Genomic DNA, 22833 nt, shown 5'->3' with positions numbered 1-22833 from the left:
CGCTGCTCACCCGGCCTTTCACGAGATAGCTTTGTAACGAGAGCAGAAATCGACCTTGGACTCGCGGGCGTCATTTCGGAAGCGAGCCGTTTCCTACCGTACTCCAACGTTGGCTGGCTATCGACGACTCGGTCTCTTGTTTCTGCGCCACTCCACTCGTCCTGCTAATAACCAAGCAACCTCGACTGTCGGCTTGCTCGCGTCCGTCAATTGCTTGTGGTATGCGGGTCTAATCGAACACACAAAATGTCTGCCACGACGACGACTGCACCGAGCGCAGCCGCCTCGCTCTCTGCCTCGCCTACCAGCACCGGCTCTTCGGGCGGCGGCAGCGGTCCCACCAGCTCACCTCTTCTGTTCTTCGTCGCCTTGGGTTTCGGCGTTGTCTTCACAAACTTATGGTAGCCATGCATGCCTCGTCCGCCCTGGCGCGCTCCTTTGCTGACCCACTACCTCAGGATCATTGTCGGCGTCAAGTATTGTTTCCGCTACAATCAACGCAACCGCCAGCGCGCTCTCGGAGAGGATGGCAATCCCATCGATCTCATGGCCATGCCCCGTCCGCATAGACGCCGTAGAGAGAAGAAACTCATGACCATGGACGACGTCAACGAGCGCTTCCCACTCACAAAGTACAAGATCTGGAGAGCCTCGCGCGAAGCCCACGGTCTGTCCACTGCCGGCGGTGTCAGTGCCGCCCCGAGTCGTGCTCCCAGCATCAGGCATGACCACCTCCCGGACCTCCCCGAAGACCCTCAGACCCCCCTGACCACTCTTGAAATGGCTCAACATCACCATGCCACTGCCATTACCGCTGCCTCTTCGACTGCTCCCGTCACCAATTATGACAAGGTTCCCTTGGAAAAGACCGAGACTGTTGCCTCGTCCATCCATGACCACGAGTCTGATGACGAAGATGACCCCATTCGTACTGCCGCACCGCCTGAGATGGCCGCTCCCCCTGGAGACACTTGCGCCATCTGTCTGGATAACCTCGAAGACGATGATGATGTTCGTGGTCTCAGCTGCGGTCACGCATTCCACGCAGCCTGTCTGGACCCATGGCTAACTTCCCGCCGTGCGTGCTGCCCTCTCTGCAAGGCCGATTACTACGTTCCAAAGCCTCGTGCTGCCGATAATGCCGACGACACCGGACGCAGGGAACGCGGTATGCGTATGCCCCAGAGCCCCGCTTCTGCTTGGATTGGTGCTCGTAGATCAGGCAATTCGGGCAGGAGACGCATGATGCTTGCCGGTCCAAGATTCTTGGTGGTTGAGCCTCACACCGACCAGCATGGTTTCCCTCAAGTCGTGCACACAGGTCCTGGTCCAGGTGTTCGACCCGAGTCTGAAGGTGGATGGCTCAGCAGGTTGCCTCGTTTCGCAAACCCCCTTCGACGAGGAAACGCCTCGGGTACGGCGCAGACCAACGCCACAAACACTACGCCAGGCGATCTTGAAGCTGGAACTTCAAGATAGTCTTTGAATACCCATTTGATTTTGGTTTCTTCTGGCAGCGGGATATCTATGGCTTTCTCCGGAACAACAGTAACGGTCCTATTTGGGGTTTGGTGTTTTCGTCGGGTATTAGGGTTAGCGACAGGGTCAGACATCTCGTGGGAGATCAAGGCGCTGGTTTTTGGAGTGGTTTCATTTTGCTTCAAATCTTATGCTTGCATTATCACAGTGAATTGTGCCATTGATCTTGACTTTCTCTATCGCTATATTTGTGACTTCTCATCTGCCCCAGACCAAGCTCGAGCAATGCTCGGATCTACATCTCTCCGCACTGGGAAATGGCTACATCCTGGATTGGCTTGTCGGTCACGTTGGTCCTGACGTTCTCAATCTTCCGCACGACGTCCATGCCATCGACAATCTTTCCGAAGACAACATGCTTGTTGTTGAGATGAGGCAATGGGACCGTGGTGATGAAAAACTGGCATCCGTTCGTGTTTGGACCAGAATTCTACAATGATCATGTTAGCCATCTTGGACGGTTGTGCATTGAATTAATGTTGATAGACACCTACCGCCATGGACAGTAGGCCAGCGACATCGTGTCGCAGGTTGAAGTTCTCGTCAGCAAAGGCTTTTGTGCCGTAGATAGAAGCCGAGCCAGTTCCATCGCCATTCAGGAAGTCACCGCCTTGGATCATGAAATTCGGGATCTTGTCGCGTCATGTCAGTGTCGTCCAAGACTGCGTCGAAGGTGTTGCAGAACTCACGACTCGGTGGAACTTGCATCCTTTGTAACCTTGCGGGTGTCCTAGATGGTTCTTGGTCTCGCCCGTACAGTATTGACGGAAGTTCTCGGCGGTCTTGGGCACGACATCATGGAAGAGTTCCATCTTGATGCGGCCCAAAGGCTCGCCGCCTACGGTAATGTCGAAGAAGACCACTGGATTGGGTGACGCTGATTCTGCCATGTTTTCGAGCAGCGTATGCGCTGTAATGGAGAATTTGGCGGAAGTCGACGCAGTAGCAGTCTATTGGCGAACAAAGATCGCAAAATGTTTGGTTGCAATGTGCTAAAACGAAGGAGACGCGATATATCGAGTGATGTTGTTGTGGGCGAAGTTTCAATCAGACAGTAACAAATGCTTGTTGGCGAAATTCGTCAGCTGTCACTACTAGATAGGAGTTGTGACCTTGACCGAAGTAACATGTAACTCAACAGCGTCATGATAATTCACATACAAGTCAAAAAGTTCAGTCCGACATACAGGAATCAGAGGACGATAATAGACAGAGAGTGAATGAGTCAGACAGGGTGATACTGCCGACGTGCTGGTGTTGGGCGCCGGAGCTGAGAGCTTATGCCCCGCTATTGACATCATAATACATGCGTGCTGAACATGCGTGCTGATCAAGTTCATGAGGATCTGATCACATCAACTTCTTCCATTTTCACCCTCCCAATACTTCACTTATCTACGTACGTCCAATCAGGAAAGCACATCAAGTACACAAAGTATGTCCCATCTCCTGATCGCGAGTGAGACGCGAAAGGACCCTAACTGACTTCGCAACGTACAGCACCTCGATCATGTCATACGGAAACGAGCGCTACGATGGTGGTGATGGTGGCAACTACGGCGGCGATGAGTACGGCAATAACGATAATAGACGCGGACATGGCGGACAAGGTGGCCGCCAGGAGTACGGAAACTCTCAGAGTGAATTCGGTGGACAAGGATACGGCTCCCAAGGCGGAGGCGGTTACGGTCAAGGCAATTCCGAATACGGTGGCCAGTCTGGCTACGATGAGCGCAGAGATGAGCTGAGACAGCACGGCCAATCAGGCTATGGGTTGGTGTTCAGCTCCAAAAGCAATACATACCTCGCTAACTGCTTGCTGTAGTTCTGTGGCTGGTCCTGGTGGTTACGGAAGAGGCCAGGAAGGCTATGGTGGCCCTGGAGACAGAGTAAAGTCCAACAACCCTGAGACAAGATACGGCTCTGGCTACGGCGAGGCTGATCGCTACAATGGGGGCAACAACAACAACAGCAACGACGGAGGTTATGGAGGTGGCTACAACGGCGGTAACAATGGTGGAAATGGCGGCTACGGTCATTCGAGCGGCACTTCATACGGTGGTGTTCCCGGTGGTTCCGATGACTACTCGTCTGCAGCCCACACTGCAGCCCAGCATGCTGGTAGTTCGGGAGACTCGAACCTGTTCAGCGCCGCTCTCGGCATGCTCTCAGGTCACAAGGCAAAGCAGGAAGACGTCGACGAGGACGACGCAGTCAAGCAGCACCAGCAGTACTACGGTGGAGGTGGTCAGCCTCAGCAGGCCAGTTCCAGTAGCATGGGCTCAGCTGCCGCTATGCAGGCCCTCAAGATGTTCAACCAGGGAGGCAGCTCTTCGGGTCATGGAAAGAGCCAGAACGACTTCATCGGTCTTGCCATGTCTCAAGCCGCCAAGCTCTTCGGTATGTGTTCGAACTGTGACATCTCAAATGGTACTTCGACTGACAATTCTACAGATCAGCAGAGCTCTCAAGGCAATGTGCACCAGCAAGCCAACAAGCAAGACGCCGTTGCATCTGCAGCACAGATGGCATTGAAGATGTTCATGAAGAGCCAGGGCGGTGGTACTGGCAGCAGCAGCGGCGGTGGTCTCATGGGCCTCATGAGCAAGTTCATGTAAACCCAACATCAATGAGAAACGATAAAATGGACGGTGTCTCACACAGCTTCAAAAAGAAAGATCTCCTCATTTTCAGAGGCCCTAGGCTACTACGCTCTATCTCAATAATATTCGGAATGTGTGGTCATGAGGAATATAGTGTATATCAGGTTCGCAGTGTAGCTGTAAGATTTGACCAAGACTGGTTCTTGTGCCTATCATCTAAAAATGGATGTGCTGCGCTTCTTCATCTCGAGCTCACATTGCAGCTTGTCTCTGCACGATGAACCGAGAGCCGTGCAGAGAACAATCCCTGGCTGCCTTGGTCCCGCTGATCACCTGCTCACATTCTGTCTACTCTACGACTCTTTAACTTTAGGTAGCCTTTGTTGCCGTCATCTCCTGCGACGTCTTCAGACTCAACAACTCGCCTCGATGAAGACGAAGTGATCGAAGCCGCCGGACGAGAAGCTCTGGAACCACCCACAAGTACCGCCTGCTCGTCATCCCGTTCGTAGTCAAAGTCGTCCCCGGAGATGACCTCCCATTCTGCTCCTGACATATCATGGAAGAGAATTTGCTTAATTTTGTCAAGGAAGCGTGCAAAAGAGGCGGTCCGCCAGTTGCGCATCACATCGCCACCTTCAACCAAAGAAGAAGTCTGGGGGACACCCGCATGAGAGAACAGACCGAAAGGCTGGCCAGTACTTGTGGGCTGGTCAGGGTTGGTTGGCTGAGGGGTTGAGCTTCCACTGGTATGTTTGCGGAGTAGAGTGTACAGATTGAGACCCACAGGACAAACGACTTGACATGCGCTAGAAAGATTAAGTCCTTGGGAGGTGCAGAGCCATGCGACGTCCCAGGCAAGCAGGGCGACTCCTTCGACGAACAAGTTGTACTTAGCAGGGTCCTCTTTTGCCAAAGCAACCAGAGGACGGTCTAGATGGAGGAGCCGTGGTTTGGGTAGAGAGCGATGATCCAGAGTACGCGAGGAAGACGGAGTAGATGTAGAGCCTGGGAAGGGAAGCTGAAAGCCCTGATATGAAGATTGCAGAGAGAATATGGTAGGATGAGGATAGCTTGCATGAGGTGTAGTAATCTCAGCAGGGAGACGAACAGATAGATAGTGGCAACATGTGACCAACAGACGGCATATGTTGGCGAGTGAAGCATTGATGAGTTGAGGCTGTGCAGAGTTGAGTTGGCGCAGGTCGATGATGGAGATGCCACCAATGGTATAGTCGTGTACGATGCTACCGTCAGGCAGGCGTCGCCTCTTTTGCTGTAATCCCGCCAATCTCGCCGTCTCCTGACACAACTTGGTGCGACCCTCGAGCGTACGTGCGTGTACTTTGTCTAGCCGCCGTTGACTTCGACGGATAGTTGCGTGAAGTGGTTCGAGCAACTGAGGTACACGGCTAGTCATCTCGGTCCTCTCACGTTTCATGTCGGTATGCCGCTGTTTGATCTCAAGCTTGCGTGAGATGTTCTCTTGACGGGCTTGCTCGATCTTCTGTCTGAGCTGGTTGAGCTGGTCGTTGATGATAGAGCAGCGCACGCGGATGGCCTGACTTTCCCGCAAGACCTGCGCATGAGCATGCTTCCCTGCACACTCGGTAATGTCTACCAGCTCCGGGCCAGAAGAGAGCGAGGACGATTGGAGGTCTTGGGGCGGAGAGATTATATGCTTAACCTGCCTGCGGAGTGTCTCGTTGCTGAGCAAATCTGCCAATCTGTCTAATCGAGCCTGATAAACCAGAGCCCGAGCACACGAGGCGCATGTTGGTTGCCCATGGGACGGAAACGCAGTAGAGCATATCGTGCATTCCATCGTTCGGCTGATACCCAGGTTCGGGTCCAGTATCTCTGTGTAATGGTTACTTGCGCATTGATTGATCTTCTTTATGACTTTTTGAAGTGCTCGCGAATGACCAGCGTCTGGGATGGCTACTGCGCCAAAACACTCTCGATTAGTCTAGGCATGTACGAGACTCTCCTTGTCTGAAGTGTGACCGTCTGGCACCCGATTGTCGAGTCACAAGTGAAGGTGAAATGTTCGAGTTGTTGAGCACACCAGTCACGCTTCTAAATGCACGTCACAATAAGTAACGTGACCCCCCCTCTGAGTTGCATATCCTGCAACAACGTGTTGGTCTAAATCTAGCTGCTGAATGGTACAGATCTCGCTCGAGTCTAGCAACTATTCAGAGAGAGAAAAATCAATTGTCGGTCTCTTTGAAGGTCTTCCATCTTTGCAGTGTTGAACCAATCAAGAGGGGGTGTGAACAATCAAACGCGTCGCGTCACCCGGGTCCGTGACTGCCTATTAGTTTCAGCACCTTGATAAATCATGTCGTGAACGTCTGTAACATTCCCGGAAACAACACCATGGCCTCTGAGAATACCACCCCTATCAAGCAAACCAATCACCCACCTGACGACAGTGATCATGAGGATTCTTTTGATCCAAAGGATGAAATAAACCCCTTCGACTGGCAAGACTTAGAAGCCAGATACTTGAGTGCCATGGCAGAGTGCAAGGCTAAAGAGGATGTGCATCTTGAAGAATTCGAATCTCTGTCACAATACTTCGGATTCTGGGCAGAGACCATCTCAGATCACGAACAGAAGCGAAGCCACCAGCGGTATGCCTTATCACGGAGGACACTAAACTCTCTTCTAACACCTTTTTTTTCAGTTTGAAGACCCAGAGCGCTCTGGTTGAAAGACAGGAAACCGAGCTTGAAGAAAGAAGAACGCATTGTAAGGTCAAACCTCTGGAACCGCCTTCTCAATACATCGCTAATGAATCTGAACATAGACATCAAGGTTGTCGAAGCATTTCAGAATGCTCTTAACATGCTCAACAACCTATCTGCTCCGCAACATCAGCATCACGCCTAGAAACATGCATATGGCTACGTTCATCTCGAAGGTCGTGCTGCGCATAATGGTGAAACCCCTGGCAGTTATCTGCACCTTCGCATCACATTGAAGGAGTTGCTCGAGTCCGTCTGACGCTTTTTGTTATCGGTTTATTGCTTCTGTGTCTCCAATTTGCTCTATACCCACTCTTCAGAGTATGCCAATCACGAAAGATTATGACAAGATGTCCTTTTTCTTGAGGCCTTATCTTTATACAAACTGAACCAGGTCGCCGAAGAATCAAAGTCTATTTCTATACAATTGCCACATGTCGCGCGAGTTTGGACATATCCAAACTACAACAGGGGGTTTTGCTTGTACTCAGGGGCATCACTATCGGTCTGGCTCTTCTTGACCTCTTGGTCCTCGATACCCTTCTCTACACCAGTGTCGTGTTCAGCGAGGAATTTCTCGGCCTCAAGAGCAGCGATACAGCCAGAACCTGGTTTAATTGTCAGCACGTGTTGAATGAATAACCTCAAGGATCCGGCAATACATACCTGCACTGGTGATGGCTTGACGGTACTTCTTGTCCTGAACGTCTCCTGCAGCAAAAACACCCTCGATGTTGGTGTGAGTGGTACCGGCCTCGGTGACCAAGTAGCCGTCCTCGTCCATTTCCAGCTGTCCCTTAAAGAGAGAGGTGGCCGGCTCGTGACCAACAGCGTAGAAAAGACCATTGGCAGCAATATCCTCTTCCTTTCCAGACTTGATATCCTTGATGGTAAGACCGGTCATAAGACCACGAGGCTTGTCCTCGCCGGTGATCTTGGTAGCAACGGTGTTGTACTTGATCTCAACCTTGGGGTTGGTGCTCAATCTACGGGCGTTTGCCTTGCTGGCACGGAGCTGGTCCTTACGAACAAGCACAGTGACCTTGGAAGCCTTCTTGGTAAGGTAAATGGCCTCCTCGACGGCCGAGTCACCACCTCCAATGACGACAAGAGGCTTCTGTCTGAAGATTGGTAGCGAACCATCGCATACGGCGCATGCGCTGACACCGTTACCCCAGTATTGTTCCTCACCAGGCAGATCCAATCTTCTTGCCTTGGCACCGGTTGCGATGATGATACTGTCGGCTGTGTGTGTCTCTTCCTCGAGGTTCTCGTCGTCGCCCAATGGGTGGAGCCAGAACTTGAAAGGTCTCTGTGAGAAGTCGACCTTGCCAACAGTCTGAGTGATGATCTGGGTACCGCAGGCCTCGGATTGTGCGCGCATGTTGTCCTGAAGTGGGTCAGAGTCTGATGTGGTGCGCACCAACCGAATTGTCACTCACCATCAATGTTGCGCCCTGGATCTTGGTGAAACCAGGGAAGTTCTCAACCTCATCGGTGGTGGTCAACTGACCGCCGGCAGCGATTCCCAGAGCGAGGAAACCCTCGTACAGAACAGGCTGGAGGTCTGCACGTGCAGCATAGATGGCAGCGGTGTGGCCTGCAGGGCCCGAGCCGATGATGACGACCTTGGAGTGCATGTTGCGGGCTGGTGGAGGAGCAAGGGCGCTGGCTTCTCGTGCTACGAATGGAAGAGATGCGAATGGGAGAGCGAGAGAGGCGCGGAAAGGAGTAATGCCTACACGGCGGAGAGTCGAGGCGAACAGTTTGACGGTGATTGGTAGATAGTTTTTAGGGGCAGAGCAGAGCGACGTCTGTATATAAGATGGCCAATGTTGCTTAGCAATACTCTAATCAGACCATTCGGGTACGGCTGGTTCCGTCTATGTGATGATATTATGTTTCTTCAAGGCGTTTGGATATTCGTAATCGCAGCCGTAACGAGCGCCGCTCTTTTTCTTTCGGCTTCGTTCCAAATCGCAACTTTGACCACGGACCGACCGAGGGACTGTTTTGGTTTGGCTTTGTCTGCCGAAGACCCTGCGATCTCGGGCCACGTGCATCACTGCGTCTTTCTGGACAAAGCATTCGATGCCTGCACACACACTGTAGAGACTACAAGCACGCTGGGGACAGATGACACTGTTAGAAGAGTCATTTGATTGTCCCTAACGGATAGGTACTCCCAATACTAGTCGAAGGTTGTGTATCGGCATAGCTAGACCCTGATCATTTGCACTTTTGCAGGTGGCATGCGCCGAATAGATCTAGAAACCTCACCCCCGCGACGCCTGCATCGGACATCTTCTCCTGCGATGACCCCGAAGCTTATGTCAAAACGGATCTAATCTGATGCAATCGCATGACTTTGATCGTCTGATTTATGCGGCGTCTTGTGGTTCATCAATATCGTCCTGTGTTTCATCGACAGCCCCATCCTTTGCCTGTACTTCATCCGGCGCGCCTCGTTTCCTCAAATTCTCGATTCCGTATAGGAGATTCTCAAGTTGCTTCCGCTCTGGCATAGGCACCACAAGTCCATTGGCGGCATTCAGCTTCGTGTTGAAATCCTCATCGAGCTCGAATCTGATCCGGGATTCGGCGTTGCGTATTCTGTAAGCCTGTAGACGCGGGAATGACGCCTTTGTGCTGTTAGCTTGCCGTGCCTTCTAAGAAACCAAGAGACAACATACTTCAGTGACATCCATCGAGACAACGACAACATCTCCAACTACAGTAACATCCAAGGGAACACCGGGCAGACGAATTCCATCCATGCGGAAGGGATCGATTGAGGTTGAGCCCTGTGTCGATACCAGAAGGCACGGTAACTTCTCACAAGCGACGAGGATTGCAGTTTCCTTATCTTGTGTGGGTACAACCCAAAGCCCCGACACTGCGATTGGGCTCTCTGCTCCGAATGAGGGGTCCTCAGATCGAGAGAAGAGAGCCACGAGACCAGATCTCATATCACGCTTTTCTGTGAGGCTGCCAGCCCGCCAATCCCAGAGACCCAACCAGTCGTCTCCACCACCGCTCACCAGAAGCTTAGTCCTAGATAGGAGGCAGACCTTGCTGATGAATTCCTTGTGCCCGAGACAGAAACGCTCAACGATGTGTGCTTGTGGAGGACCACGAGAGACTCTGATGTGTTCGTCCCTATCAGCCGTGATGATGTAGCCGCGAGTCTTGCCCTCGACCTCCTCAGTCGCGAATTGGACATCCGTCAGCATTGAAACGTGTCCAAGGAGAAGTTGGTATTCGAATTTGGGCCCCTCTTTGGCTTTGGCTTGCAGATCCTTCTGCTTCATCTGATTTTCTAAAGCCTTTCGATTGCGACCAGAGTGGACGGTCAACGTCGTTGCTGCAGGGACGTATTTCTTGGGCCCGACGTCCTCCTTGGTTTCAATCTTAGGAGACTCTCCGACCTGCTCGGCCTTCTCTGCGGGGAACAGAGGCAGGGAATACACATCTCCAAATTTATCACCACACAAGATAGTCTTGTTGTCAGGAGTCACCAAGACCGCACAAGGACGTTTAGGCATAACTCTTGATAAAGATCAGTTACGCAGTGGAGAATGTGAAGAGCATCAGTCCTTACCTTTCACTCAACTCATTCAGCTTACCATTCTCGGTTACTTCCAAGACTCTGACCGCCTTGTCATCGGTCACAGCGACTACATGTTGGTTGTCGGCGGAAAGCGTAATCTTGATGACATTGGGAGTAGCTGCTGCTTCTGGCTCAAGTTTGCGCTTTTTGCCCGGAGGGCCTTCTGAAGCCGTTTCTTCCTATTAGCTGGTTTAGTAGGCGTTCATCGAGCTGGAGTCGACTAGGGGTCTCCAATCAGTCACATTACTGTATGAGACCCCAAGTCGATGACACTCACAGGACCGTTGTTCTTTTGCTCAGGCCATTGCGATACAATTGAGCCGTCTGCAACCTTTACAGAAACAATTCGACTGCCGCATGCTGCCAACAAAAGACCATGAGGCGCAAAACTCTGAACATTGCAAAGAGTTGCAATCTGATACGGGTGACTCATGTCACCTCAGAGCGACGATGAAGAAGTGAGGAATAGAAAAGAGAGGAAGTGAAAACAAACGCTCACTCGGCCATACGCTTGAAGCAGCCAGCGTCCAGAATGTCGGGCTCAAAAAAAGGTATGGTCGAAGCTTTTCCGAATCGGTAGTCGCCGGCGCCAAGGCCAACACCCACGAAGCAAATTCGCTCCGCTGCGGTCTGGCAAAAGCTGTGAATTGAGAAGACCTTGATCCTCTACAACAACCACTTACGGGACATTTTCCAGACTTCGCCTGAAACATCCCTAACTCATCGCAAGATAGCAGAAATGGGGGGCAAGTCAGCAACCAAGGCCGCTTACTTCGATAAGCTGAAGACTCTTCTTGAGACTTACAAGTCCATCTTCATCGTCACCGTCGACAATGTCTCTTCTCAGCAGATGCACGAGATCAGACAGGCTCTCCGTGGTGATTCCGTTGTCCTGATGGGCAAGAACACCATGGTCCGCCGCGCTCTCAAGGGCCTCATCAGCGAGGCTCCCGAGTACGAGCGTCTCCTTCCTCACGTCAAGGGTGAGTGAATGCGCCTGGCGCTTTTGCGCATACACGAGGCGCCCAACTGACCTGTCTTCTTCCAGGTAACGTCGGTTTCATCTTCACCAACTCCGACCTCAAGGACACCCGTGAGAAGATTCTCTCCAACCGCGTCGCCGCCCCCGCCCGTGCCGGTGCCGTTGCCCCCGCCGATGTTTTCATCCCCGCTGGTAACACTGGTATGGAGCCCGGAAAGACCTCTTTCTTCCAGGCTCTCGGTGTCCCCACCAAGATTGCCCGTGGTACCATTGAAATTACCTCGGACCTGAAGCTCGTTGAGGCCGGCAGCAAGGTCGGTGCCTCCGAGGCCACCCTTCTCAACATGCTGAACATCTCTCCCTTCACCTACGGTATGGGTATTGCTCAGATCTACGACCAGGGCCAGACCTTCGATGCCAGCGTCCTCGACATCGAGGAGAGCCAGCTCCTCAAGGCCTTCACCAGCGCCATCACCACCATCGCCACCATCTCCCTGGCCATCAACTACCCCACCCTGCCTTCGGTCATGCACTCCCTTGTCAACTCCTACAAGAACGCCATCTCGGTCGCCATCGAGATCGACTACGAGTGGGAGGCCATCCACGAGCTCAAGGACCGCATCGCCAACCCCGACGCTTACGCCTCTGCTGCTCCCGCCGCCGGCTCTGCTCCCGCTGCTGGTGACGCTCCTGCTGCCGCCAAGGAGGAGGAGAAGGAGGGTAAGAACAATTCGTTTGGAGTACTACTTCAGATCAAGAAGCTAATTATTTTATTACAGAGTCCGAGGAGGACGACGACATGGGCTTCGGTCTGTTCGACTAAGCGTGTCGCCTACCATAGATTTTCTAGAAAAAGAAAACAAATCCCCGTCACCAAAATGGCCGTCAGGTTTCCCAGTGACACTTACTCACAGCCAGCGCCTACTTCTCAAATGGTCAGTATCATCTTTTCACTTTCCAACGCTCCTTCGCGGATGATTATACATTTTTAACCCCGAGATCTTCAATGAAGATTAAACCGCAACAACAACACTCTAATTTTTTCATGACGCACATTACCATCACATTCTTGCTCTACAACGTTTATCTGTTGAACTAGACTGACTGAGATGACAGATACATGTAACGTGAAATGTTCCTCATCCACCGGTCTATTCGGTTTATGCTTGACTTACGTCTACTCGTATCCAAAACACATGAAAATACCAATTTCCTCCCAAACTCTTGCATACACCTTGGCTTGAACTGTTGTCTGTCGCTACGTCCGCGTGAGCATATCTCTCCTCGTCACTAGGGTTGTGCTGCCAATATGCCCCCATGTGGTCCGAAAAGAGCTTGAGGCTTAGGCTTTTGGCAAGTCCGAGTCCTCTGTAGTCCTTCTCAACATGCAGTGTTGTCAGTGAAGCATCTACTCCCAGGAAGCCCCAGGCAATGGGCGTAGATGCAGTTGATCCCCCTTGTTCATGGTATATCGCAACGCTAGGCAACTTGCGTAGAGTTCTATCCTGACGAGGAATCTGTGTGCGTGATTTGACCAACCCATAGTCTTTCGGATCCACTTTGCCATATACAAAGCCAGGAGGTAGACTGCGAGGAACCACACTGTACCTGCGTGAGCCGTGTTGTTGCTGAAGATGCTGTGTTTCAATCACTTACTCGTTTCTAAGATCAAAGATGTACTTCTGATAGGGTATGTCTGAACCAACAAAGCTCGAGTCGAGAAGGCCGAGTCTCTTCAATATGGCGACTGTAGAGCTATGGACAGCTCCAAGCAAGACAACCTTTTCATTCATCAAGTGCTTTTCATACTGATCCCGGTCAACGCTCCCATAGCCATTGGTATCTGCAGGGAGACTTGTAGACTTGTCCGAGCCCGTGATGGGACTCGATGCTTGGGGAATGATTTCAGCCTTGCTGATCTCCTTCAATAAAGATCTGACAAGGTCGTCTGCTTGTGGAAGCCATGAATCGTCTGCTGGTGTATCGTGTTCCCAACTGGCAGCAATCCAGACCTCAGTTTCTGGTCTGCAAGTACGATCAACGAAGGCCACTATCCATGGGCTGCTTGGAACCTTTCCGTGAGTCAAGATGGTAAAATCGACGGAGCTGAATAACCGCGAGCCTGGTGTGAAGTGTCCAAATTGGAGTCGTCGGTATAGAGCAATGCATGTTGGCAAGCATGGATTGAGCCATTGGATCAGAGCTTGCTTCGAATCAAGTGGTAGCGCGAACATGCCGACGTGAGGTGTCGTTGTCATAGATCTTGAACAGTTGTCACAGAATAGGTGGAATTTGAGCAGAGGGCGGAGGAAACAAGAGATTAATATATAACCACGATCCCGTGCTTTGAATGACTAACTTCAGCCTGCCGTGTTTCCCGGTGTCTTCAGCGCCCAACGCCTTCTTGTTGGATGGAAAGAGAACCCACCGCACGATAAGTGCAGGAAGACGATGTAATGGACTTGGAAAACGAGAAACCTCGTGCTGTTCTATAGAATGCCGCAAACGCTACCCACAAGCATAGAAAAAAAGGAATTGTAAAGGAGCATGAGTTGCCCAAGATGGGCCATTGATAAGCACCAATCCGGGCTCCTCTTATTTCATGTCATAACGTCGTTTACTGCGAGGCGCATTGTACTCTCTCCCCACCTGCGTGCATCTCCTCATCGTCGTCCTCGCCCATGGCGGCGCGTTGTGCGCGGGCCGATTCACGGCTGGGATCAACCTTGTCGAGCGTGAAGTCTTCGGTCATGGCGTCTTGTGGAGGAACATTCTGGGGCGAGCGAGGGGGCAGAACGCTCTCAAGAGCGGCCTTCTGCTCGTCGGTCATGGCGCCGCCATCGGGACCGGGCAGGACCTCGGGGAACTTGACGTCGAACTGGATGTAGAGGTTGCCGAAGTCGTGATGTCTGTATGAGGGCATACCTTGACCTCTGATAACCTTGATTTCGCCTGTTCGTGTGGTCAGCATGCTGAATTCGACTTGCGATATTTAGGAAACGTACCAGGAGAGATGACCTCGCCAGGCTTGATCTCAACAGTGAGCCACCTCTCGTCAAGGTGCTCGATGTAAATGGCACCACCAGCGAGAGCAGTCAAAAGATCGATCTCAGCCTGATAGAAAAGGTCGTCGCCCTTGCGCTGGAAGCGAGCGTGGGGCTTCTGCTCGATCTCGAATTGAACATCACCGGGCTCGACACCAGGCATCTGGTCACCTTCTCCACGGAAGTCGATCTTGGTACCACTCTGAACACCCTTGTCAACGTGAACGTGGAGGACCTTGCGCTCAACAGTGGTCTTCTTTCCGTGACACTGCTTGCAGCGGTCCTTCTCGCGGATGATCTCGCCTTCTCCATTGCAGTCGGGGCAGACGGTTTGGAAGCGCTGGATCATGGGGCCCATCTGGCGCATCATCATCTTCATACCCTGACCGTTACAGCCTGTGCAGGTCTTGACAGCGCCCTCCTTGCCGCCGCGACCGTCACACTTAGGGCACATGACGGACTTTTGCAAGGCGAGCTTGGAAATCTTGCCCTTGTACATGTCCTCAAGAGAGACCTTGTGGACGTGATGGATGGTGCGAGCCTTCTTGGGGCCGGTTTCACGCATGCCGCCGCCGAACATGCCACCAAAGCCGCCGCCGCCGCCGAAGAATTGCGAGAAGAGGTCTTCTGCGTTCATGCCACCGCCCATGCCGCCTTGCTCAAGTCCCTCTTCACCATATTGATCGTAAAGTTGGCGCTTTTCTGAGTCGGCAAGGATTTCGTATGCGTGTGAGAGTTCCTTGAACTTTTCGGCGGCTTCTGGTGAGGGGTTCTTGTCTGGGAGAGAGTCAGTCTCGGCCACTTGAATGGTCCGATGAACACATACCAGGGTGGTACTTGAGAGCGCCCTTGCGGTATGCCGACTTGAGCTGGGACTCTGATGCATCGGGAGCAACGCCCAGAGTCTCGTAGAATTTCGTGTCCTTGACCATGGCGCCGGTGGGTTGATGGATGGGAGAGTGTGATAGACGCGCGGACAGAAGCGAATGTAGAAAAAAACTGGAAGGGGTATCAAATCAACAGATAAAAAGCCAAGGTCTGGAGTTGAAGAGTAGTAAGCGCAGGCTCTGAGAGGGTTCAGAGGATCAAGAGGGCTTGGGAAGGCGATTGATTTGACTCCGATAGGCTTTCTAGAGCCTTCGATGATTTTCTCCCGACTGGCCCCTACCAACGCCAAGCCTCTCACTTCTATGCTCCGAAACTCACTCGCCTGCTCTCAATGAGACTCGTGAGACAAACATCAAGCTGCTGAAGCGAACACAGCATGGGACTAGCTAGACATCGATCAATCAACCCATGCTTGATTTTCCTGTTCTGCCTGCAGATTGGCTTGTACGTGTACTCACTCAGCTAGTGTAGTTATGCAGCCCATGTCTAGCAAGAATACAAAAACAGAGCACCTTCTACATAAACATCAGTCAGTCAAATCTACGCTTCCCAGATTCTGTCTGCAGTCATGTTTGTAGAAACATCCTGTTGGCCTTAAGACAGCCCATTTACCGTGATTTTACTACCGGCTTCGGAACTGCCAGACTCGAGCTAGCCAAACCAAAACTCTGTTCGTCTGGGGTTCTACCTCTAACCATCCATCAACACACGTTCACCAGGTCAAACATGGAAAGCGATATTGGTTTCCAGGCTGCTCTTGAAGAGGCAAGAAAAGGCGCTGCCGAAGGTGGTGTGCCAATTGGTGCTTGCCTCGTTGGTGCAGACGGCAAGATTCTGGTAGGTGCGACAGAGGTCGTCATGGGCTCGGGCTTAATTGATGTATGAATTCAAGGGCCGTGGTCACAATTTGAGAATGCAAAATGGTTCTCCTACCATTCACGTAGGTGCTTGAGATACACTGAAGACATTGCACGATGCTAAGAAACACAAGGCCGAAATTGGTGCTCTTGAGAATGCTGGACGACTTCCCGCTACTGCCTATCAAGGAGCCACTATGTACACGACTCTCTCACCCTGCGACATGTGCACTGGAGCTTGCATTCTCTACAAGGTCAAGCGCGTCGTTCTCGGTGAGAACAAGACCTTTGTCGGTGGCGAAGACTACCTCAAGCAGAGAGGTATCGAGGTTGTCAACGTCAATTCGGCCGAATGTGAAGATTTGATGAAGAAGTTTATCAACGAACACCCCGAGGAGTGGTGAGTGTCTCAGTCCGCCAGCAGCCATATCATTATTGACATATATCGATGCAGGAACGAGGACATTGGTGAGCAGTAGATTCCGGAGATCCGCTTCACCAATCGCTGGTCATCATGTTTCGGTCGTGCATCTTTTGCTCTGCGGCATGTAGAGCAGAAGTTTTGGTTGTTGTATCTTGGAGCCCTAAAGCATCATTCGCAACGGTATATAATTGGAATGGCCAGATCTTCATCTACCTGAAAGCTCGTGAATCTGTTCAAAGAAAAATTTGAGGTCATCGGGATTGACGAAAGGAGTGATTCCTAAGGATGTTAGTATCGGGATATGTAGAAAAGAGGATGGTGCTTACCATGGCCAAGGTTGGCGATCCAGCCCTGCTTGCCACCACCGAAACCCTCTACCATCTCCTTGACGACAGCTGTAATGGCTTCTCTGCCACCGTAGAGAACACCAGGGTCAGCGTTTCCTTGGAGGACCTTGCCTTTCTTCTGAGCAATGGCGTAGGCCTCCTTAGGCGAGTGTAGCCAGTCAAGACCGATGACGTTGTAGGCAGTATCGCAGAGGTCATCAAGAGCGTACCAGGCACCCTTCGCGAAGACAGTCATTGGGACGACTTCCTGGTTGAGCTCTCGGAGGCGGTTAGGCAGGTGGTCGGCAATGTAGGTCAAGTAGGGCAGAGAAAACTCCTTGAAAGAGGTGGGGGACAGCTCGCCAGCCCATGAGTCAAAGACCTGGACAATCTGCAGAGAGGGGTCAGCAAGAGGTGAGGTGTAGAGTTAGACATGACGAACCTGAGCACCGGCAACGACTTGCAGGGCAAGGTATTCGACACAAAGCTCGGCGATCTTTTGCAGCAGCTTCTTGCTCTCTTGCGGGTACTTGAAGATCCAAGTCTTGACCTGCTTGAACATCTTGGTACCACCACCTTCGACCATGTAGCTGAGCAGAGTCCAGGGAGCACCGCAGAAGCCGTAGAGCGGTACGCGACCGTCGAGCTTTTGTCTGGTCAAGGTGATGGCCTTGTATACGTAGTCCAGAGTCTCCTTGACATCGACGTCTCTTTCCATGATTTCCTGGTACTGCTTGTCGTCGGGGGACATCAAGGGGTCAGGGAAATGGGGACCCTTCTTGTCGACCATGATGACTTCCATACCCATGGCCTGAGGGATGACGAGGATGTCCGAGAAGATGATGGCGCCATCAATGAGTCCAGCAAAGCGATCGATAGGCTGGAGAGTCAGGGTAGAGGCGATTTCGGGCGAGCGACAGCACTCGAAGAAGTCGTGAGAGCCTTTGGCCTCGTGGTATTCGGGGAGGTAGCGACCAGCCTGGCGCATGACCCACATGGGCGGACGCTCGACCTTCTCACCACGCGCTGTGCGCAGGAGAAGGTCGTTCTTCATGGGTGCAAATTCGGGCATGTTGGCGCTTGTTCCTGCTGAGATACGTCTTGACAACGTCTTGACATGGGCTGCACTTTTGTTCGATCCAAGGCCAGACGACGCGAGCTTCGCTGCTCCGCCCCGCCTCCATCGACATCATGGACCAGCACGAACCTTTTTTTTTTGTTCCTACCCTCGGCTGCTTAACCAAGCGCCGCAAATGACTTGACTGGGTCATCGACAATGTTCAGACGGGCTCGTCTGCCCTTCGCTCTCTTCGGACGCACCCTTCCAAGGAAGTCGCTACTTGCTCCTTCCCATACCACTCGCGGAGCCAAAACTAAGAGCACCATCAAATTCCATCATCTACCACAAGGCGCTCTTGCCCCTCTTCCACTCCCATCGCTCGAAGACGATGCCGAGTCTCAAGTCCAGGTCTATCCGCGTGTCATACAGCAGCACTTGAACAATGTCAACAAGTTCTCCGACTGTGTTGTACTTACCCGTATAGGCAACTTCTACGAGCTGTATGGCGAGCAAGCCGAACAGTATGCTCCTCTCCTCAATCTCAAAGTCGCCCAAAGAAAAACTGGTCTTGGTCCTGTTACCATGGCCGGTTTCCAGTTTACTCAATTGGACCGTTTCCTAAAGTCTCTCGTGCAGGGCTTGAACAAGCATGTTGCCATCAGCGAAGAGGTTAAAAATTCTCCTGCCGACCAGGTCAAGAATGGTGGTCTTCTCTACAACCGAAAGGTATCACGCATCGTCACCGCCGGTACCTTGGTCGATGAAACCTTTATGGATCCTTTCGAAAACAACTTTCTACTGAGTATTCATGCCAATCTGCACACGACCGACACAGCCTCCTTTCATGGAGGTACAGATGTCGGTCTCACATGGGTAGACCTCTCGAGCGGTGACTTTTTCACTCAGCGCACAGACATAGCCTCGCTCGGCTCTGTCGTTGCTCGTATAGGAGCTCGTGAGATTGTTCTAGATGCTAGCTTTGAACAGGTCGATCGGAACCAGCTCGATCGTCTTTTGGGTCATGGAGGCCATGCTGTAACATACCACATCGCAAACCCAGAGTTTTGTACCATCAAACAATGGGCTCCGATGCTAGAAAAACCTGTCTCTCAAGTTGAATGCCGTTCCTTCTCAGAACAGGAGGTACTGGCAGGCTCATTGCTGTTAGATTATGTCAAAGGCAGGTTGCTTGAGCTGAACGTTTCTCTGAGATGTCCCATCCGCCGCAATCAGGGTGATTATATGAGTATTGACAAGCAGACCCTGAAAGCCTTGGAGATTCGATCCACTCTCCGAGACGGCCTCTTCCAGGGCAGCCTGCTGCATGCAATTCGAAGAACGACTACTAAAAGTGGCGCACGACTGTTAAACCAGAGACTAGGTATCATGCGTTCTCTGTCATTTGTATTGCACTAGCACTAATCATATGGTCTTGACAGTGTCACCGTCGATGTCACTTCCTGTAATCAACGCCCGTTTAGATCTAGTATCCGAACTGCGAGAAGAGGATCAACTGCGAGAAGAGACAATGTCTGCGCTGCGGAGGACAACGGATGTTCTGCGACTGTTACAGCGATTCTCTATTGGCAAGGGTGATGCCGACGATCTTCTGGCTCTAGCCAAAACAATTCAAATCATCAGTCAGATTGTGGATATGACGACTGGCCCTTTGTCCGTCCAAACGAATTCTTCCTCGACAATCTCTTCGCTGAGAGCATTAATTGGTCGTCTTGATCTGGCAGGCCCCTTGAAGTTAGCGGACCGTATCTTGGAAGCCATTGATGAGGATGGTCTTTCTCAACAGCACTTGGCAGAAGAAGCAGAAGCTGTCGGTGTTGCAGAACTCGCAGAACAGATCGCCGAAGCAGAGGAGCCCCAAACCAGGTCAACCAAGCGTGGCAAATCAAGCACAAAGAAGCCCGCAGTGGTTACAGACCTCAACGCTGGAGAATACTGGATTATGCGAAAAAGGCAGGTTCATCACGAGGCTAGATGACTCGGCGCATTTCTGACTCTTCCCAGTGCAAGTACAACTTTAAAACTAGGACATCAAAATCTCGATGATATTCTGGATGAGAAGGCACAACTTTTCGAGCGCTTGCGAGCAGATATAGGTATTCATGCCAACTGATGTTCATGTGCCGGACTAATAGAAGCAGGCAACACGATAGTCCTCAAATGGACTCCACAGCTGGGACATTTCTGTCAAGTCAGAGGCAAGGACGTTCGGGCAGACATTCCAGACGCCAGAAATGTCAGCTCCACTAAAAACACCAGAGCGTTTTATCTTCCGGACTGGTCACACTTGGGATCACGATTGGAAGACGCAAAGATGCGCATCCGCACCGAAGAGCAGCGAGTGCTGAACGATCTTCGAAAACGGGTAGGCTTTGAGGGCTCTGAATTTCTTTATATCTGCTAACGAGAAGTTCAGGTGATTGAAAACCTAGTCAAGCTCAGACGTAATGCTAGTATACTCGACGAGTTAGACGTCGGCTGCTCTTCTGCAGTTATGGCAAACGAGAGGAATCTTGTGAGGCCAATCTTGAACTCTGGGTAAGAGCCATCGGTTTCATCGGTCGCATCTGTACTGATCTTGGTCTAGTGTCTCCCATAAAATAATCGGTGGTCGCCATCCGATGGTAGATGTAGGACTACAAGAACAAGGTCGACTGTTTACCGCAAATGACTGCACCGTTGGAGGGGATGAAAGCATTCTTCTGATTACTGGGTAACTTTTCTGTTTTTCTTGATCGACAAATAGGCTGATGCTCCTCTCAGGCCCAATATGGCTGGAAAGAGTACTTATCTTAGGCAGAACGCCCTGATGACAATCCTAGCCCAGACTGGTTGCTTCGTTCCTGCTGACTACGCAGAGATAGGGTTGGTGGACAAGATTTTCAGTAGGGTAAGTTGATAGCGAGGATAAGTGCGACTTGGTGGCAATGCTGACAGTTTACAGGTGGGCTCAGCAGATAATCTGTACAACCATCAGTCGACTTTCATGGTGGAGATGCTTGAGGTAGCCGATATCCTCAATCAAGCCACTCCACGTTCATTCGTACGTACATGGACACACGCGAGATAGGCTAGCTGCTAACTGGTTGAATCAGATCATCATGGATGAAGTTGGCCGTGGAACGACCCCAGAAGATGGTGTTGCTGTAGGGTATGCCTGTCTACATCACCTGCACTACACTACTCCGTGCCGTACCCTCTTCGCCACCCATTTCCACTCCTTGGTCGGCATGACAAAGACTTTTGATCACTTGGGCTGCTATTGTACAGATGTTGCCGAAGAGGAGGATGGCTCGTGGGTCTATGTGCACAAGCTTCGGAAAGGAGTAAATAGAGAGTCGCATGCGCTCAAGGTCGCTAAGCTTGCTGGTATGTTTGGAATTGCTCACGACATACTACCATTGCTGACGTTATCAGGCTTGCCAGACTCGGCGATCGCTGTGGCCAAAGGCGTCTTGGAATGCTTCGAACTTGAGAGGAATTCCGCTGGAGCACCTTGATGTTTTCCAAGGCTGCTAGCTACTTTGCCACGATCGTATCATCTGCACATACCATGCAAGCTCACTCAGTGTCTTCACAATTTCCAGATCACAAGGTCACGCATGAATCGAAGCTCGTAAAACCTCCCGGTTGCTGATATTTGTACGACCCAGGCAAGGGGTATCTCTAATTATTTCATGCCTCGTCGTATCCCCAAACCCTCATATACTCAAAGCGAGTGACTGTCTATTCCTTCTTGCCGAAAAGGTGCTTGACTTTGTCACCCAGGGTTTCCTTCTCGCCCTGCTTCTCCTTTTCCTTATCCTGAGGGTTGCTGTGACCTCCGTACTTTTCCTTATAGACGTTTCCCTCACCCCCACGCTGATTCAAAGGTTAGTGAAATTCGCATAGAAGGATTCAACTGACGTACGCCGGTGTGGAAGTTGTCGTAGCCTGCAGAGTTACGCATGGCAGGTTCGGGGATCACATCCTCAGAGGCAGAAGTCTTGTCGCCCACTGGCTTCACTCTGGGTGAGTCAACAATATTGCCAGCACCTTTGGAGTTATTAGCATTCTGGTCCGATGATTAGAGCAACAACTACGTGCCTCCACGACCAGATGAATATTCGGGTTTCGAGGACTCGCCGACGAAGCCTTCACGCACGATGCTACCATCAGTGTAACTGCAACGTTTCAGTCAGTTGTGGACTAGTCGGTGTTTCCAATACATGTCTCTCACATGGTATCGTCGCGACCAATGTTGCCAGCGCCTGTCATCACCCGGTTAGCTCTGTTGGCGCTTGACAAGGTGTGCTAAACAACATACCGCCGCGGCCAGTTGAGTGGATTCCATCTGCCATTTCTAGTCTATGTTTTTAATCCGAGGTCTTTGGGTTGGGATAGATGCTGAATAACAAGACGAACTTGTATCTTGAAGAGGAATGCGCGACTATTTGTTGACCTCGCTCATGTGAAAGCGATGACGTCTGCTCACAAGGAAATGCCAAGGTCTATCGCGATTTACAACCGTGATGGCTTCATTCACTCCCACTCCTATGAAACAATGAAAATTGGTCACGGCCACCAGTCACTACTTTGTTTCGCTGTCTTGCTTGTGAACGAACCGATGTGGCGCATGGGTGCCCGGCAAGGACGGTTTAAAGTTCAGTGGCTATCATCAAGGACATCATCTTGAATTTCCTGCTGATAAGGATGGTACGGTTGGTGATGGTATTTACGTATGCGGGTA

General features: G+C 51.5%; 15 protein-coding genes across 15 annotated transcripts; 7 read left to right on the top strand and 8 right to left on the bottom strand.

Moving 5' to 3' along the window:
- The first annotated feature begins 289 nt into the window (after positions 1–289).
- On the top strand, positions 290–1626 carry M438DRAFT_62273 (uncharacterized protein). Its single transcript, XM_029910212.1, has one exon. It carries the CDS (start codon positions 412–414, stop codon positions 1477–1479), a length of 1068 nt encoding a protein of 355 aa, XP_029758490.1. The 5' UTR covers positions 290–411; the 3' UTR covers positions 1480–1626.
- M438DRAFT_62272 (putative peptidyl-prolyl cis-trans isomerase) lies at positions 1627–2746 on the bottom strand. Its single transcript, XM_029910211.1, has 4 exons — positions 2727–2746; positions 2229–2603; positions 2034–2171; positions 1627–1969 (listed from the first exon to the last, which is right to left on the bottom strand). Exons 2-4 carry the CDS (start codon positions 2427–2429, stop codon positions 1775–1777), a joined length of 534 nt encoding a protein of 177 aa, XP_029758489.1. The 5' UTR covers positions 2430–2603; positions 2727–2746; the 3' UTR covers positions 1627–1774.
- Positions 2747–2919: 173 nt separating this feature from the next.
- On the top strand, positions 2920–4318 carry M438DRAFT_62070 (uncharacterized protein). The gene is made up of 3 exons (XM_029910210.1): positions 2920–2938; positions 3040–3939; positions 3994–4318. The coding sequence occupies exons 2-3, from the start codon at positions 3309–3311 to the stop codon at positions 4155–4157; spliced, it is 795 nt and encodes a 264-aa protein (XP_029758488.1). The 5' UTR covers positions 2920–2938; positions 3040–3308; the 3' UTR covers positions 4158–4318.
- On the bottom strand, positions 4264–6153 carry M438DRAFT_347550 (uncharacterized protein). The gene has a single exon (XM_029905934.1). It carries the CDS (start codon positions 5965–5967, stop codon positions 4480–4482), a length of 1488 nt encoding a protein of 495 aa, XP_029758487.1. The 5' UTR covers positions 5968–6153; the 3' UTR covers positions 4264–4479.
- Positions 6154–6524: 371 nt separating this feature from the next.
- On the top strand, positions 6525–7040 carry M438DRAFT_357335 (uncharacterized protein; the record flags this gene model as incomplete). The annotated part of the gene is made up of 3 exons (XM_029907159.1): positions 6525–6781; positions 6835–6899; positions 6958–7040. The coding sequence occupies 3 exons, from the start codon at positions 6525–6527 to the stop codon at positions 7038–7040; spliced, it is 405 nt and encodes a 134-aa protein (XP_029758486.1).
- A 317-nt stretch (positions 7041–7357) lies between these two features.
- M438DRAFT_277930 (thioredoxin reductase) lies at positions 7358–8535 on the bottom strand (the record flags this gene model as incomplete). Its single annotated transcript, XM_029900961.1, has 3 exons — positions 7358–7503; positions 7562–8285; positions 8338–8535. The coding sequence occupies 3 exons, from the start codon at positions 8533–8535 to the stop codon at positions 7358–7360; spliced, it is 1068 nt and encodes a 355-aa protein (XP_029758485.1).
- Positions 8478–9152, top strand: M438DRAFT_61497 (uncharacterized protein). The gene is made up of 2 exons (XM_029910209.1): positions 8478–8600; positions 8654–9152. The coding sequence occupies exon 2, from the start codon at positions 8728–8730 to the stop codon at positions 9055–9057; it is 330 nt and encodes a 109-aa protein (XP_029758484.1). The 5' UTR covers positions 8478–8600; positions 8654–8727; the 3' UTR covers positions 9058–9152.
- A 304-nt stretch (positions 9153–9456) lies between these two features.
- On the bottom strand, positions 9457–11031 carry M438DRAFT_323196 (uncharacterized protein). Its single transcript, XM_029902995.1, has 3 exons — positions 10783–11031; positions 10497–10684; positions 9457–10444 (listed from the first exon to the last, which is right to left on the bottom strand). Exons 1-3 carry the CDS (start codon positions 10936–10938, stop codon positions 9565–9567), a joined length of 1224 nt encoding a protein of 407 aa, XP_029758483.1. The 5' UTR covers positions 10939–11031; the 3' UTR covers positions 9457–9564.
- A 213-nt stretch (positions 11032–11244) lies between these two features.
- Positions 11245–12310, top strand: M438DRAFT_376307 (uncharacterized protein; the record flags this gene model as incomplete). The annotated part of the gene is made up of 3 exons (XM_029908652.1): positions 11245–11488; positions 11554–12207; positions 12267–12310. The coding sequence occupies 3 exons, from the start codon at positions 11245–11247 to the stop codon at positions 12308–12310; spliced, it is 942 nt and encodes a 313-aa protein (XP_029758482.1).
- A 337-nt stretch (positions 12311–12647) lies between these two features.
- M438DRAFT_277899 (uncharacterized protein) lies at positions 12648–13721 on the bottom strand (the record flags this gene model as incomplete). The annotated part of the gene is made up of 2 exons (XM_029900958.1): positions 12648–13089; positions 13144–13721. 2 exons carry the CDS (start codon positions 13719–13721, stop codon positions 12648–12650), a joined length of 1020 nt encoding a protein of 339 aa, XP_029758481.1.
- A 383-nt stretch (positions 13722–14104) lies between these two features.
- On the bottom strand, positions 14105–15463 carry M438DRAFT_337325 (chaperone protein dnaJ; the record flags this gene model as incomplete). The annotated part of the gene is made up of 3 exons (XM_029903984.1): positions 14105–14439; positions 14493–15308; positions 15358–15463. 3 exons carry the CDS (start codon positions 15461–15463, stop codon positions 14105–14107), a joined length of 1257 nt encoding a protein of 418 aa, XP_029758480.1.
- Positions 15464–16042: 579 nt separating this feature from the next.
- M438DRAFT_367282 (cytosine deaminase) lies at positions 16043–16755 on the top strand (the record flags this gene model as incomplete). Its single annotated transcript, XM_029907943.1, has 4 exons — positions 16043–16256; positions 16312–16359; positions 16411–16676; positions 16731–16755. The coding sequence occupies exons 1-4, from the start codon at positions 16146–16148 to the stop codon at positions 16753–16755; spliced, it is 450 nt and encodes a 149-aa protein (XP_029758479.1). The 5' UTR covers positions 16043–16145.
- On the bottom strand, positions 16745–18149 carry M438DRAFT_347545 (uroporphyrinogen decarboxylase). The gene is made up of 4 exons (XM_029905933.1): positions 17469–18149; positions 17027–17417; positions 16914–16979; positions 16745–16860 (listed from the first exon to the last, which is right to left on the bottom strand). Exons 1-4 carry the CDS (start codon positions 18096–18098, stop codon positions 16772–16774), a joined length of 1176 nt encoding a protein of 391 aa, XP_029758478.1. The 5' UTR covers positions 18099–18149; the 3' UTR covers positions 16745–16771.
- Positions 18150–18260: 111 nt separating this feature from the next.
- Positions 18261–21964, top strand: M438DRAFT_347544 (uncharacterized protein). Its single transcript, XM_029905932.1, has 10 exons — positions 18261–19467; positions 19526–20057; positions 20109–20200; positions 20246–20469; positions 20521–20642; positions 20692–20817; positions 20868–20994; positions 21049–21147; positions 21200–21473; positions 21522–21964. The coding sequence occupies exons 1-10, from the start codon at positions 18303–18305 to the stop codon at positions 21602–21604; spliced, it is 2844 nt and encodes a 947-aa protein (XP_029758477.1). The 5' UTR covers positions 18261–18302; the 3' UTR covers positions 21605–21964.
- On the bottom strand, positions 21831–22444 carry M438DRAFT_376301 (uncharacterized protein; the record flags this gene model as incomplete). Its single annotated transcript, XM_029908651.1, has 5 exons — positions 21831–21965; positions 22015–22139; positions 22191–22267; positions 22324–22354; positions 22411–22444. 5 exons carry the CDS (start codon positions 22442–22444, stop codon positions 21831–21833), a joined length of 402 nt encoding a protein of 133 aa, XP_029758476.1.
- Between the last annotated feature and the right edge of the window lie 389 nt (positions 22445–22833).

The sequence above is a fragment of the Aureobasidium pullulans genome (genome assembly GCF_000721785.1).
Source record: "Aureobasidium pullulans EXF-150 unplaced genomic scaffold scaffold_15, whole genome shotgun sequence".
In the NCBI taxonomy this organism is placed as follows: Eukaryota; Fungi; Ascomycota; class Dothideomycetes; order Dothideales; family Saccotheciaceae; genus Aureobasidium; species Aureobasidium pullulans.
This window is presented reverse-complemented; position numbering and strand designations above follow the sequence as displayed.

Coding starts and splice junctions, on each gene's coding strand:
- M438DRAFT_62273 (XM_029910212.1), top strand. CDS start 412: ATGCCTCGTCCGCCCTGGCGCGCTCCTTTGCTGACCCACTACCTCAGG.
- M438DRAFT_62272 (XM_029910211.1), bottom strand. CDS start 2,429: ATGGCAGAATCAGCGTCACCCAATCCAGTGGTCTTCTTCGACATTACC. Junction 2,172..2,228: donor GATGCAAGTTCCACCGAGTC/GTGAGTTCTGCA, acceptor TGACGCGACAAG/ATCCCGAATTTCATGATCCA. Junction 1,970..2,033: donor CTGGCCTACTGTCCATGGCG/GTAGGTGTCTAT, acceptor TGATCATTGTAG/AATTCTGGTCCAAACACGAA.
- M438DRAFT_62070 (XM_029910210.1), top strand. CDS start 3,309: ATGGGTTGGTGTTCAGCTCCAAAAGCAATACATACCTCGCTAACTGCT. Junction 3,940..3,993: donor TCAAGCCGCCAAGCTCTTCG/GTATGTGTTCGA, acceptor ACAATTCTACAG/ATCAGCAGAGCTCTCAAGGC.
- M438DRAFT_347550 (XM_029905934.1), bottom strand. CDS start 5,967: ATGGAATGCACGATATGCTCTACTGCGTTTCCGTCCCATGGGCAACCA.
- M438DRAFT_61497 (XM_029910209.1), top strand. CDS start 8,728: ATGTTGCTTAGCAATACTCTAATCAGACCATTCGGGTACGGCTGGTTC.
- M438DRAFT_323196 (XM_029902995.1), bottom strand. CDS start 10,938: ATGAGTCACCCGTATCAGATTGCAACTCTTTGCAATGTTCAGAGTTTT. Junction 10,685..10,782: donor AGCAAAAGAACAACGGTCCT/GTGAGTGTCATC, acceptor ACCAGCTAATAG/GAAGAAACGGCTTCAGAAGG. Junction 10,445..10,496: donor CTGAATGAGTTGAGTGAAAG/GTAAGGACTGAT, acceptor ATCTTTATCAAG/AGTTATGCCTAAACGTCCTT.
- M438DRAFT_347545 (XM_029905933.1), bottom strand. CDS start 18,098: ATGCCCGAATTTGCACCCATGAAGAACGACCTTCTCCTGCGCACAGCG. Junction 17,418..17,468: donor AAGTCGTTGCCGGTGCTCAG/GTTCGTCATGTC, acceptor CCCTCTCTGCAG/ATTGTCCAGGTCTTTGACTC. Junction 16,861..16,913: donor ACAGATTCACGAGCTTTCAG/GTAGATGAAGAT, acceptor ATGATGCTTTAG/GGCTCCAAGATACAACAACC.
- M438DRAFT_347544 (XM_029905932.1), top strand. CDS start 18,303: ATGTTCAGACGGGCTCGTCTGCCCTTCGCTCTCTTCGGACGCACCCTT. Junction 20,058..20,108: donor TACTGGATTATGCGAAAAAG/GCAGGTTCATCA, acceptor GACTCTTCCCAG/TGCAAGTACAACTTTAAAAC. Junction 20,201..20,245: donor GCGCTTGCGAGCAGATATAG/GTATTCATGCCA, acceptor TAATAGAAGCAG/GCAACACGATAGTCCTCAAA.